Genomic DNA, 14,143 nt, shown 5'->3' on the forward strand with positions numbered 1-14,143 from the left:
GATTGGGTCTTTATTCTTTGGAGCGTAGAAGGTTGAGAGAGGATTTGATAGAAGTATTTAAGATTATGAAAGGGATAGACAGAATGGATGTGGATAGACTATTTCCGTTAAGAGGAGGAAAGTTTAAAACAAGAGGACATGAGTTAAGAATTAAGGGGCAGAGGTTTAGAGGTAACATGAGGGGGAACTTCTTTACTCAGAGAGTGGTAGCTGTGCGGAATGATCTTCCGGGAGAAATAGTGGCGGCGGAGTCAATTGTATTATTTAAGAAAAGGTTGGACAGGTATATGGATGAGAAGAAGATGGAGAGTTATGGGCATTGTGCAGGGAGGTGGGACTAGAAAGGGGTGTTTGGTTCGGTGCGGACTAGAAGGGCCTAATGGCCTGTTTCCGTGCTGTAATTGTTATGTTATGTTATATCTATATATAATATAAAACACAACATATTTTGTCACACCACTTACCCAGCTCAATTTTTACATTTTTCAATTTTAAATTTATTTTTTTTATTTTTAAAATATTTAGACATATTTGTGGCCATTTTAGCACATGAACCTGTGCTGCCGAATTAACCTAAAATCCCCAGTACAGTGGGAGGAAACCCGAGGGAAATCCCATGCAGACACGGGGAGAACGCACAAACTCCTTACAGATAGCATGGGATTCGAACCCCGGACCCGATCGCTGGTGCTGTAACAGTGTTGCGCTAACCACTACACCAAACATGAGACATTGGAGCAGGAGTCAGCCATCTGACCTGTTGAGCCTGCTTCACCATTCAATAAGATCATGGCTGATCTGCCGTGGACTCAGCTTTATCTTCTTTCATTTTCCCTTTAAATCTTCTACTTTGCAAAAATCTAACTCTTAAAATACATGTGATAAGGAACCCTGGACTGTTTCTTTTGGCAATAATTCCCACAGGTTTATTGATCACCGAGTAAACCAGTTCCACCTCGTCTCCATCATAAATCTACTCCCCCTGAATGGAATCAACTTAGCTGCATCCATCTAATCTATCCCTTTCATAATTTAATATGTTTTGATAAAATCCCCTCTCATTCCTCTGCATTCCAGCAAGTATAGTCCTTGGCAACACTATTTCTCCTCATAGTCCTACTTCATCTCCAGAATCAACCCGATGAACCTTCAAAGACATTTCTGCCATAAGCAGCACATCCCTGCTGTGAGTTCAATCCCTTCCGACCCAATCCGAGAACCCTGCAGCCTCCAACTCTCCCCTCCACTGTATCCCAGATTCCGTATATATCTTCACAAGGTTGATGCCAAGGTGGGGCCTCCATGGGCATTGCCCCCCATGAGGTGCTGTGCCCGCCCCCAATACGGTTCCAGCCATCATCCGCCGTCAGACCCACCCTCACCTCCTCAGGTGCCTCTTGCGGGTAATGATGCTTGATGCCATAAAAGCAGCGTTCTCGGCGTCTATATCGGAGGGGCGAATGACGGAAGCAGCTCTCCCTGTCCCTCCCCTACACTGAGCGAGTTTACAAGCATTGCACTGTTCCCCCCTTCTAACATGCTAATGCCCCCTTTAATGCTTGTCCTGGCACCGACGCTGTATCTTCAGCTCCTCATTACTGTGGTTTGGAATTCCCTCCCTAAAGTCTAAGCCACACCACCTTTCTCATTTAGGAGGTTCGCCAGAGGCACTTTTTTAACTGCAACATCTTTTTATGAGGCTTGGTGTCAAAAGTCCTCTGTAGGTTGTAATGGGCCTGTATTAATATTAATCCTAAATGTAATATTAAAACTATATTTCATCTAGATATGGTCTAATGTTAGTTTGGGAGGATATTCTACAGACTTGGGTCTTTGCAGCTGTTAGCTGATTTCAGGTCAGACAGCACATTAGCATTTTAAACACACCTGATTCTTTGAGACAAAAGCCGGTTTGAGACTGTGCTGAACTGTATGCCTGATTACCTGGCTCTGCCTCGTCCTGTGACTGTACCTGCGGCTCCTCCCTCTTTTAACTTTGTCTAAAGCCTCCATCACCCTGATTTTTCCCAAAAAGCCTGGATCACAACATAGAACGAGGTCCCTGCCCATTGTGAATAAAAGCCCGTAGATCAGTGACTCAGTCTCACTCTCGAGTTACTTACTCTCAATTTTATTCACAATGTTTTGTTTTGTTTTATCACTAATAATGGACCAACTTCTGAAACCCAATAAGCTGGAGATCGATCCACAGTTGCCTGATGCCTCAGATAGCTTCAAACTCTGGCTACGCTGTTTTGAGGTCTTCCTACAAAACTCAGCCGCCATCGTGGCCAACAAAGCCGAGTGTTCCCAATGATCAGGGACACCACCATATCGGTGGAAGCAATGGATATACTCAAGGGATAATACAGGGAGAAAGTTAACGAAGTATACGGCAGGCCAGGCCACCTGCAGACACTGACTTGGCGAAACAGGCCCTGCAGACCTTGCGCAAGCATGCAACTGCCAGGCAGTATCAGCTGCCGAAAACACGGAGAAAATGATGCGGGATGCCGATGTTACAAGCATCAGGTCTGACTACGTGAACCAGCGGTTACTCAAGCAGAGTAAGTTAGACTTAAAACGGGTGATTGATCTGGCAAAGTCGCTGGAGATCGCCCTCCGCAATGCGGAAGCGTACTCTGCGAACAGACCCACATGCCCCTTGATGGAGACTCAGCGCGGGTCAGACCACAGACCAATCCTGACTTCGGTGGTGCTGGACCAGAACAGCCCTCACCAATTCACCCGCTCCATGATGGACATCTCCATCAATGACCAGGTGACTAAATGTCTTTTTGATAGTGGGAGCACTGAGAGATTTATTCATCCTGACACTGTCCAACATTATTCCCTTGAGGCTAAACTGATCGCCTATAAAGTCGCTGTAGCCTCAAAGTCTCACTCCGCAGAAATCCACAGCTACACTATGGTGACGCTGACCATACGGGGCATGACTTTAAGCTCCTCATTATGCCGCTGCTCTGTGTGCCAGTACTGTTGGGGCTAGACTTCCAGTGCCACTTAAAGAATGTCACTATTCAATATGACGGCCTTCTCCCACCCACACAGTCAGCAACCCTCAGTTCCTCAACCGGCCGCTCTGTTCTGCCCATCCCCTGCTAGCCCAACTGACTCATGATCTCTGCATTGACCCCCTGCCGTTCTGCCTCCCCTCACCCCCAACTGTAAACCAGTCACTACAAAGAGCAGGCAATACAATGAGGAGGACAGGGCATTTATAAAAGAGGAGGTACAACGACTCCTGGATGAGGAGATTATCAAGGCCAGCACCAGCCCCTGGAGAGCTCAGGTAGAGGTAGTCAAGGGTGGGGGTAAATGTAGAATGGTGATTGACTATAGTCAAACCATTAATCGCTACACACAGCTGGATTCCTAACTCCTCCCTCACATCGCAGATATGGACAGCCAAATTGCCTAATCGTGTGTTCTCCACCTCAAATCCATCACCCACCAACTCCCCATCTGCCCTGAGGATCATCAGTACACAGCTTTGGAGGTGGACGGTCTCCTCTACCACATCCTCAGGGTTCCCTTCGGTGTCACCAATGGCGTTTCCATCTTCCGATAGATGGACCGGATGGTAGTCTAAAACAACATGCACGCCACCTTCCCATATCTGGATAACGTCACAATCTGCAGCCGTGACCTGCAATGTGAACCTCCAGAAGTTCGTCACCACCGCCAAACACTTGAATCTGACCTACAATAAGGATGTGTGTTTTCTGCACTAACCGACTGGCTGCATCATGGAGAATGAGGTCATTGGCCCTGACCCCAACTGCATGTGGCCTCAGCTGGACCTCCCCCTTTCCCACAGCCTCAAGGCTCTGGAAAGGTGCCTGGGGTTCTTTTCTTATTACTTATAAAGCCCGCCCCTTATCAGGTGCACCTCTATTCCCCTTACAAATGAAGCCTTCCAGGTAGAGAGCGATGCATCCGATCTCGCCCTGGCTGCCACCCTTAATCTGCTCTGAGGAGAGCAGACCTCACGGAGGCACAAGTGGACTTCAATGTTTTTAGCACATCTGTGTCAAAAGACCTTATGAACTTCAGGCAGCTGCCCCATTGCCTTTTTCTCCCATACCCTCTAAGGCCCTGAAGTCCGACACTCCTTTATACAGAAGGAAGCTCAGGCGATAGCTGGGGCAGTACAGCACTGGAGGCAGTACCTGGCTGGCAGATATTTTACCCTGCTCATGGACCAACGGTCTGTGGCATTCGTGTTCAACAATATACAGCAGGATAAAATAAAGAACGATGAAATTTACAATTATGACATCCTGTACCAGCCAGAGAAGCTCAACAAGCCCTCAGATCCTCTGTCACAAGAGATGTGCCAGCGCGCAGGTGGATCGTCTCAAAGCCCTCCATAATGACCTTTGTCACCCCGGTGCCATGAGATGTTTTTCACTTTATCAAATCTCGAAACCTGCCGTGATCATCGGGGATGTCAGAGACATGACCAGGGACCTTAGGGTCTGTGCGGAGGGCAAGCCGCACTTCTACTAACCGGACAGGGCACACCTGATAAAAGCCAGGTGGTCTTAAAGCACCTGAACATGGACTTCCCTCCACCAACCACAACACATTTATCGATGACTATTCGCTGTTCCTCTTAGACTACCATCACAGTCACTGGGGACCTGTGCAGCCTGTTCACCCTGTTTGGGTACCCATTGTACATCCACAGCAATTGGGGGTCCTCGTTAAGGACGAACTGCACCAATTCCTATTAACCAAGGGTATTGCCACCGGCAGGACCACGAGTTACAACCCCCATGGGAATGGTCAGGTAGAGAGAGAGAACTGCACCATGTGGAAGGCTATACTCCTTGCCCTAAAGTCCAGGGGACTGCCTGTGTCCCACTGGCAGGAGGTCCTTCCAGAGGTGCTCTACACCACTCAATCACTGCCACTAACGCTACCCTCCATGAAATAATTTTCTCCTTCCCCAAGAAGTCCACATTGGGGACCATCCTGGCTGACATCTCTAGGGCTGGACCTGGTACAAGAACAATTGAACGGCCATAAAACCGACCCCCTGGTTGAAAGGTTTCAGCTCCCCCACCTGAACCCCTAATAAGCACACATAGCCTACCCAGATGGGCGTGAGGAAATGATCTTCATCTGGGACCTCATGCACGCGGGGGCCCCCAAGGAGCACACCCAGCAAGCACCACCCCCCATTCCGCGGACATGCAATATGTACCATTGGACCATCCCCCCACCCCAGTCACTCCGGCCAAGCCATCATGTCACCAGCAGGTCAACACAGCACTGGAGGACTGGGCCAAGACAGCAGCCCTGGCGGCAACCCCACACCGGTGCTCCTCCCGCCACTATGGAAGATCAAGCTACTGGACTGGCTTAACCCCACGTGATCCTGCCGGATAATTAAAAAAAACAAGGGTGAATGTGGTGAACTGCTGAACTGTATCGTATTCCTGGTTTCCTGAATACCTGGCTCCGCCCCGTCCTGTGAGTGTAGCTGTGGCTCCTCCCACTTTTGACCTTGCATAGGCCTTCCATCACCCTGACCCTTCCCCAGAAAGCCCGGGTCATGGCACAGGACAAGTCCCTGTCCATTGTGAATAAAAACCTGTAGATCAGTGACTCATTCTCAGCCTCTCACAGTAAATAACTGTGCATCAGAGACAAAATTGATGGTGTTTGAAGTTGAAGTCAAAAAGATGAAAGGATTTATGATAGTTTTTGAGATATTGAAAACAATAGGTGTTAATTCAGAGGCACCTATGTAAACGCATGGCCACTTTAGCTCTGAGGAGAACAGACCTCACGGAGGCACAAGTGGACTTCAATGTTTTTAGCACATCTGTATCAAAAGACCTTATGAACTTCAAAGACAGAAATTACAACACATAGCATGTGACATGAAAGATTTACAAGAAATATATTATCAAAATGAAAGACAAAGAAGTCAGTTTAAGGAAACACAGCACTCTGTTTAGATGCAGAACTGACCAGCAGTAATTTTTCCTCCAAAAATGTGTTTCTCCTAACAAAAAAGGGGACATAGTAGATTTCAAAAGAGAAGCCTACTTCTGACTGTCTCTTTAAGATAAGGAGCGCAGTCTCATCATTTGGAAAACAGATTCCAAAGTCTTCATTCAAAAGAAGAAGACTTGATCCTGGAAAGACAGGACTTGTATTCTCATTTTCACAGGAGATACATTTGTGGCCCAGAAGATGGTCACCGGTTTGAAGAATATATCAAGGACAACTCATTGAAAGAATTGTGAGTTTAAAGAGGCCTGAAGATATGTATTTAAAAGTGCTTTATAATTATTTCTGAATTGAAAATTTAAGACCTTCAAACAAGACTCAAATGATGCTGAAGTATTAAAATTGACTTTTCAGAGGTGGGACTTTAATTACACACACACACATTTACATTTGTGCGTAGTGAGGTTAAGTCTAGAGTTAAGTAAGAAATGTTATGTTGTTTTTTTTTTTCTTTGGCTTGGCTTCGCGGACGAAGATTTATGGAGGGGGTAAAAAGTCCACGTCAGCTGCAGGCTCGTTTGTGGCTGACAAGTCCGATGCAGGACAGGTAGACACGATTGCAGCGGTTGCAAGGGAAAATTGGTTGGTTGGGGTTGGGTGTTGGGTTTTTCCTCCTTTGCCTTTTGTCAGTGAGGTGGGCTCTGCGGTCTTCTTCAAAGGAGGTTGCTGCCCGCCAAACTGTGAGGCGCCAAGATGCACGGTTTGAGGCGTTATCAGCCCACTGGCGGTGGTCAATGTGGCAGGCACCAAGAGATTTCTTTAGGCAGTCCTTGTACCTTTTCTTTGGTGCACCTCTGTCACGGTGGCCAGTGGAGAGCTCGCCATATAATACGATCTTGGGAAGGCGATGGTCCTCCATTCTGGAGACGTGACCCATCCAGCGCAGCTGGATCTTCATAAGCGTGGACTCGATGCTGTCGACCTCTGCCATCTCGAGTACTTCGACGTTAGGGGTGTAAGCGCTCCAATGGATGTTGTTAATAGTTTAATAAAAACTATTATTTTGAATTTGCCATTGTCTGGTGAATTTTCCAATTCTGTTCCTTTGTCAGTGCTAACAAAGTCCTTTTAGTCCCAAAAATAATTAAAAGGGTTGTTAGTTCATAGCAAGATTTTTAATTTTTAAAAAATTTAGACATACAGCCCAGTAACAGGCCCTTCTGGTGCATGCGCCCGTTCCGCCCAAATATCCCTGTACATTTTGAAGGGACTTCAATGCTTTTAGCAACCTCTGTTGGTGACCTCTGCTCCGGAGCATCCAGAGGAAACCCTCACTGACACTGGGAGAAAGTACTAACCCCTAACAGACAGCAGCGCAATCGACCCGGGTCGCTGGTGCTGCAGTAGCGTTGCGCTGACCACTATGTTGCCCAGGTTTTCCAATGTTAAAGTCATTTTATAGATGTTTGACAAAGAACTATAATTAAAATACAGGAATATTCTGCAGTTCTTTGGTTAGGAAGTCCCAAAGATCTGGCAGGAGATATGAGGTAAGTTCTTACTACTCAGGGAGTGGTGGGTCCTGGGATGCATTGTCAGGGGTAGTGATGGGTGGTGGTACAATGGGGATATTCAAAAGACTCTAAGATAGGCACATGGATGTAAGCAACGTAGTGGGTATGGAAAGGTTAGATTGTTGTGGAGTGGTTGGACCAGCATGGTGGGATGGAGCGGGCACTGCTGTTTTGCGTTCCATATTATTGGGGGTCTGTAACCATCCCTTCTCACAACAAGGAAGCTCTATCAATTAATTAATTTTTAAGTACATGTGGATAATGAAGGTGTACTTCAGGAAGCCTAAGAAGGTTTTGAATAATCATTTATTTGTAAAAGGCAAAAATAGTTTCCAAAACTTCATAATTGTCTTGAGCAGGCAAAGAATAGCTGGAGGAACTCAGCAGGTCAGGCAGTATCCATGCGTAGAAATGATTGTGCTTTGCTATCATTGTCTTCCTTGCCGGGCAGACTCTTTGTATGTCAGTGCCGTTCCACTTTGTTTAATGTACAGTTGTGTAAAACATTGTGAGAGCTCAATGCTTTGGGCCAAGGTAGGAGTCCAAATGCAGTACTGACAACCCTTTCTAAACCCAAGTAAAAGAGACACAAGAGGTCAGAGAGTCACGCAGCAGGGAAACAGTCTCATATGCCCACAATGACCAGTATAATGTCTAGATGAATACATCACAATGTTTAAAAGACACTTGGACAGATATATGAATAGGAAGGGCTTAGAAGGCCATGGACCAAATGCAGATCAATGGGACTGGCAACTTGGTTGGCATGGATAAGTTGGGTCAAAGGATCTGCTCCATGCTGTGCCTCTGGCTATCTATACGTGACAAATTTTTAGCTCAGGATGTGGGTCCATGGCCAGTGCACTGAGCATTGCAATGCAAAGTCTATTTGGGTGCATTGGGACACAGGCCACCCCGAGGTTTGTTGTTTGCAGGCTGGGACCTATTGTGCAAAAGGTGGACCCAGGCTGAGTAAAGTTTGTCAAAGCATTTCTTGTTGAATGTAAATTTAAAAAAAGAGACAATCATTTGAATTAATTTATTTCTTTGCTAGGATATCTGTGTCAAGGCCTACCTCGCACTGCGTCATCACACCAACCTGCTGATCATTCTCTTCTCGATGATGGTGATGACAGGGATGCCACAACTGACCAGCAAAGAAGACATTGAGTATATTCAAGAGACACTGACTGTGGGTAAGAATGAAGAGGAGGCCATGAAACACTTCCTGGATCAGATCGAGATCTGCCGGGACAAGGGATGGACAGTTCAGTTCAATTGGTTCCTCCACCTTGTTCTGGGGATCAAACAGGGTGTTGAAAAGCACTCTGCATAGCTGCTTAAAGAGGAATACTGGAAGGAGGACATGTACAACCTTATATACCTTCAAACTGAAAGGAATGCAGCTGTCTCAGTGTGGACTCCACTTTGAGTATTTCCCTCGTTTGGCCACAACTTGGCTTGTAAAAGCATTAATGATCAAGAACCTAGAGGCAACACCACTCTGCATTAGAATGACAGCTCAGTGGCAGTTAGAACTGCACACACACTGTGCCAACCATCGGACTCAATCCTGACCTTACCTGCTGTCTCTGAAATTTGCACATTCGCCCTGTGACCATGTAGGCATCTTCTAGGTGCTTCCATTTCCTTTCACACCCAAAGACGTGGGTCAATAGATTAATCGGATCCTGGAAATTGGCCCTTGTGTATAGATGAACGGTAGGGTCTGGGGTGGAGTCTGGAATTGATGGGTTGCAGGGAGAATGGGATTAATGTCAGATTGGTACATATGGGTGATTCAAGGTCCATGACATCTCTCTCTAATAACTGCAAAATGTCTGGACTTTCACTCTCAACCTCTGTTGGTGTCCTCTACTCCAGAGTCACCCATTGGAGCCCATATTGATTCTGGTGCACTCACAAGTGGAACTTTACAGATTCAGAAGCAAGAGTTGGAAGATCAAGCATCGAAGTAGACTCAACCACTTGAACCCCTCCTTAAGCAGCTCCACCGGAGAGGATAACCTTCTCCAATCTTTTTTCACTAACATCTCCTTTACATTGGCAATCAGCCGTAAAATTCTTCACAGGAATATGAAATGCAGAATAAATATAGATAAATATTTCAATGAGATACTTAAAACTCTGATAAAATAGGCTAAATAGTTACATCCAGTAGATGCTTCATCCTAACATGATTCTCCTGATTTTGAGGCACTTCCACAGAACTACATGAGGAAAAGTGATGTCCCCATTGAATTTCTGGAATGATGTGAACAGACTCAGAAATGGTTTTAGGAAGAAATATAATGATTTGCTAATGGCTAATCTCACTTCTCACTCCTCCAAGTTCACTGGTTGCAGGCAATTCTTATACTGTGCACAGAATTTAACATTTATGAAGTTCACCAGGCTTTGGTACTTGAAAGGTAAATGGTTACCGCTCAGGAAGGATCTTGTCGATTTTCAGAGAGAGATTTGTTGTTCGTTGGACACCCACAACTGATCCCTTCTAATCAGCCACTTCAGTGTCTTGCTGAAGAAACATGCCCCATCAGGGTTTCCCAGATGATAACCTCTTTCTTTCAGGTCACCACAGAGTTCCATTTTGTTTGTCTTATTTCAAGTAAAACATTAGGTAGCCAGTCATTTCCTATTGTATGGACCACAAGGGCTTTGACCAGGCTGAACTAAGAACTCACGACCCATCTTCCAAATGGGGTTTTTTCACGTTTGCCAGCTTGTCATGTTCCAGTCTCAGCTGCTGCTGCTGAACTGTACATTTGTAGAACTGAGTTCTCTCTCTCTCTCATTCAGAGAAAAGCCTGTTTGACTCTCTCTGCTTACAAAACCACATGACTCTCTTAGAACAGCAAACTACACTTAGGCAGCCTGTGGCTCTGAACCTACTCCTCCGAGTTCTTTCATCTGTTGCTTTCAAAAACAACAATCCAATAGTGAAGTCTCTATAGGCACTCCCCAAAGCTTTTGCAAAGGTTCTCGGAGCCAGCTTGTCTGGCTCCAGTATTTTCAATGAGATCTGCTTTGAAGTGTTTGTATGTGACCTATGCTTAAAAAAAACCTGACACAATTTATCTCCTTTAAATCATATCTATATACAATCTATATATACAACACAATCTGTTATAATACAGCTGTACAAAGTCGTGGGCCAAGAGCACAGTTACAGAGCACAGGGTTACACTGAGAAAGACCAATTCAGGTTAGCATAAAACCACTGTTGTGGGCTCAATTCGGAGCCTGAAGGCTGCAGGGAAGAAATTGCCCTTAAGCCTGTTGAAGCATTATGTAATAGGAGCAATAATTGGCTATTCAGACCATCAAGTCTGCCCTGCCATTCAATCATGAACAGATCCATTCTCCCACTCATTCCCACTCCCCGGCCTTCTTCCCATAGCCTTGATGCCCTGGCAAATCAAGAATCTATGAATCTCTGTCTTAAATATCCTTGAACCTTCTTTCCATCAGGAGGAGAGTGTCTGGTATGGGATGGGTCTTTCAGTATGTTAGCTAGGTAGTAGGAGGTGTAGACTGTGTTGATGGAGGGATGTTGAAATTTAGTCCTACAGCATGGACTAAATTGTCCCTCAGTTAGTGTTCCATAACTGGAACAGGCCTTTCAGCCCACAAGCCCATGCCGCCCAATTCACCTACAACCCACAGTATATTTTGAATGATGGGAGGAAACTGGACCCCCTGGGGAAACCCACACATACATGGGGAGAATGTACAAACACCTTACAGACAGTGCTGATTTAAACGCAGATTGCTGGCGCTGTAAAGGCGTTGCACTCATCGCTACGCCAACTGTGCCTTCCATGGTTTCCATGATGTTCTGAGATTCATTCACCACCTTCTGCAGCTTACAATCTTGGTAAAGCAGCCCCCATAGCACACTATGATATATCCAGCTAGGATGATTCTGATGGGTGCACATGGAGGGACATGGGAGACATGGGGAAACTACCTGGTCCCTTTAGAAAATAGAGGTTCTGGTATGCCTCAATGTGGTTGGACCAGGTCAGGCTGTTACTTCAATGTGGTTGGTCCAGGTCAAGTTGTGGGAAATATTTATTCCCACAAGTTTGAAGCTATTTACAGTCTCCACTTTAGCATTATTGATATGGTTAGGGGTGTAAGGGCTCAAAACTCTCTCAGAAATCTATGAGCAGCTCTGTTGTCTTTTTGACATTGAGAGAGGTTGTTATCTTGGCACCAAGCCATTAGACTTTAAATTTCCTCTCGTGTTTCGTCTCGTCATGATTTGTTTTTCGGCCTACGACTGTAATGTGGTCCGTGAGAATGGACCAACTGTGGAGGTGATGTTTAATTTGTGAGGGATATATCCAAGTATTGTCTGGAACCCTGGCTCCCACTGACTGAGGGGCAATAGAGTAGAGATGTAATTGAAGGGGACTAGTGATTTAGGAGAGAAATATTTTTGGATGGAGATCATGTCAAGATGGAAGAGAGATTGAATGCATGTTACAGTAAGTCAAAGAGATAATGATTTATGGAACAAGACAGTTGGCTGGAACCAGCATGAATGGTCTTAGAAGTAAATGGACTGGATTGGCAGTCCATTCTGCAGATGTTGGCCCTGTGTTATGTAAGGGTTCTTCTTGTAAGCTAACTTCTCTGACAATCAGAATGTCCATTTACCACAGTAATGCATGCCGATTTACTTGCTATAATTTCATTCCCTTTAATAATCTCCTAAACACTATCCATATTTAAAAGAATGGAATGTACACCATATCCAGTTATTAAATAGTACCACAAAATATTTAGTTATTATTACTAGCTTGAAAAATACTTTTAAGTCTGGGAGAATTTGCATGGTCAAATTTCCATAAGTCAGGTCATTCTTAAACCAGGGAGCCCTGCATTTTGTAACTGTCGCCATCCAGTTTTTACTTTTGGGATTTCACTCATTCACTATATTTGAAGTTTATCATTCTGGCCTGGTGAATGCCCCTCATCCCAAGCATGTAGCTGGAACCATTTCTTCATTGTGATCTCCATGGTACTCTTCCCCGAATTATCCTTTCAAACCCTTAAAATAAAATCATCATTGCTTAAGGATAAACACTGAAACAACTGCATTGGATCTTTTGTTTAAGTACAGGACATTTTTATAAAATTGCATCAATGATTCTGGTTAGCTGGGTGTCATCAGGGATCCCATGTTCAGGTCCTCTCCCAGTGGGAGTTCATTGGAAGGATGTCACTGATGTCCCAACAAGACATCTCGATGTACTGTTTAGATGTAGGGTAGGGGATTTCTTCCTGGTATCAAAGCCAGTATTTATCAACGAACTAATAACCAGATCATTTATTATATTGCTGTGTTTGGGAGCTTGGCGAGTGCAAGTTAGTGCTTTGCTCTTACAACAGCTTATACATTTCAAAAAAATAAATCATTGCCAAGGACTGAATCATATTGAAGGAATTTGGGCTCCACGACTTGAGTTTTGGAAGAAAGACTAAGGGATTTGTGGTGGAATTCAGTGCTGAGCTTTAAGAGTCAAAGATAAGTAAGTAACATACCCTGCATGGGTTCTAAGTTGCTCCAGTGCTGGGAAGACAAAATTGTGTTGAAAGCAAAGGACAACTTATCTCAATTTTATTCAGAAAAAGGAATGATGTGAGAAATGACATTGAGGTCATGTTGCACAAGCAAAATTGAGCCACGCTTGGAGATGCCTGTTACACCTTTGAAGAAACCATCTGGAAATAGTCATCAATAAGCTAAAAAGCCAACTTCTTCAGGAAAGAGACTGGAGTAGTTCTGGTTAACATTTGCTCACAAAACATTGTGGCTGCAATTTGGTGATGCTACCAAGTTCGTACCCATTCTGAAAGGGGTGGCAGAAATTCATGGGTAGAAGTAGTTATTTGTTTAACACTCAGACCCACCTTTTTAAAATAACTATTGAAACTGCTTTTGCCATTCCTTTGAGTGGTTTGTTTTGCACCACATTAACCTTGTTTGTAAAACAAAAATCTCATTTCCACTTCTGCCATTTATATTATTAAAATGCATTCTGATTTTGTTTCACTAATTGGTCACTAGTGTGCTTTGAAATTAGGAAGATGGTATATAAATAAATGCACTCACTTTTTCCTCATACTGGTAACTGTTGGTTTGTCTCTTGTCTTATATAACCATATAACAATTACAGTATGAAAACAGGCCATCTCAGCTCCTCCAGTCCATACCGATCTAAGTGATCTCCTCTAGTCCCACCTACCTGCACTCTGCCCATAACCATCCAATCCCCTCCCATCCATAGACCTATCCAACTTTTCCTTAAATGACAAAATTGACCACCTCCTCTGGAAGGTAATTCCACTCAGCCACCACTCTCTGAGTGGAGAAGATCCCCCTCATGTTACTTCTAAACGTTTACCCCCTAATTCTTAACCTCTTCAACCTCTTGTTTGAATCTCACCTACCCTCAAGGGAAAGAGCCTATTTACATCTACTCTATCAATCCCCCTCATCATTTTAAATACCTCTATCAAATCCATCTTCTATGCTTCAACCTAATCTA

General features: G+C 44.6%; 1 protein-coding gene across 2 annotated transcripts in view; it reads left to right on the forward strand.

Annotated features, from left to right (window-relative positions):
- Positions 1-13,719, forward strand: part of pik3cg (phosphatidylinositol-4,5-bisphosphate 3-kinase, catalytic subunit gamma) — a 60,841-nt gene extending 47,122 nt beyond the window's left edge. For both annotated transcript variants that reach the window (XM_069929002.1, XM_069929003.1), the window contains one exon: positions 8,617-13,719. In XM_069929002.1, the coding sequence (XP_069785103.1) occupies positions 8,617-8,898 (282 nt within the window). In that variant the 3' untranslated portion in view covers positions 8,899-13,719. The remainder of the gene's footprint in view (positions 1-8,616) is intronic.
- Positions 13,720-14,143: the final 424 nt, after the last annotated feature.

This window comes from Narcine bancroftii, chromosome 3, assembly GCF_036971445.1.
Source record: "Narcine bancroftii isolate sNarBan1 chromosome 3, sNarBan1.hap1, whole genome shotgun sequence".
Classification (NCBI taxonomy): Eukaryota; Metazoa; Chordata; class Chondrichthyes; order Torpediniformes; family Narcinidae; genus Narcine; species Narcine bancroftii.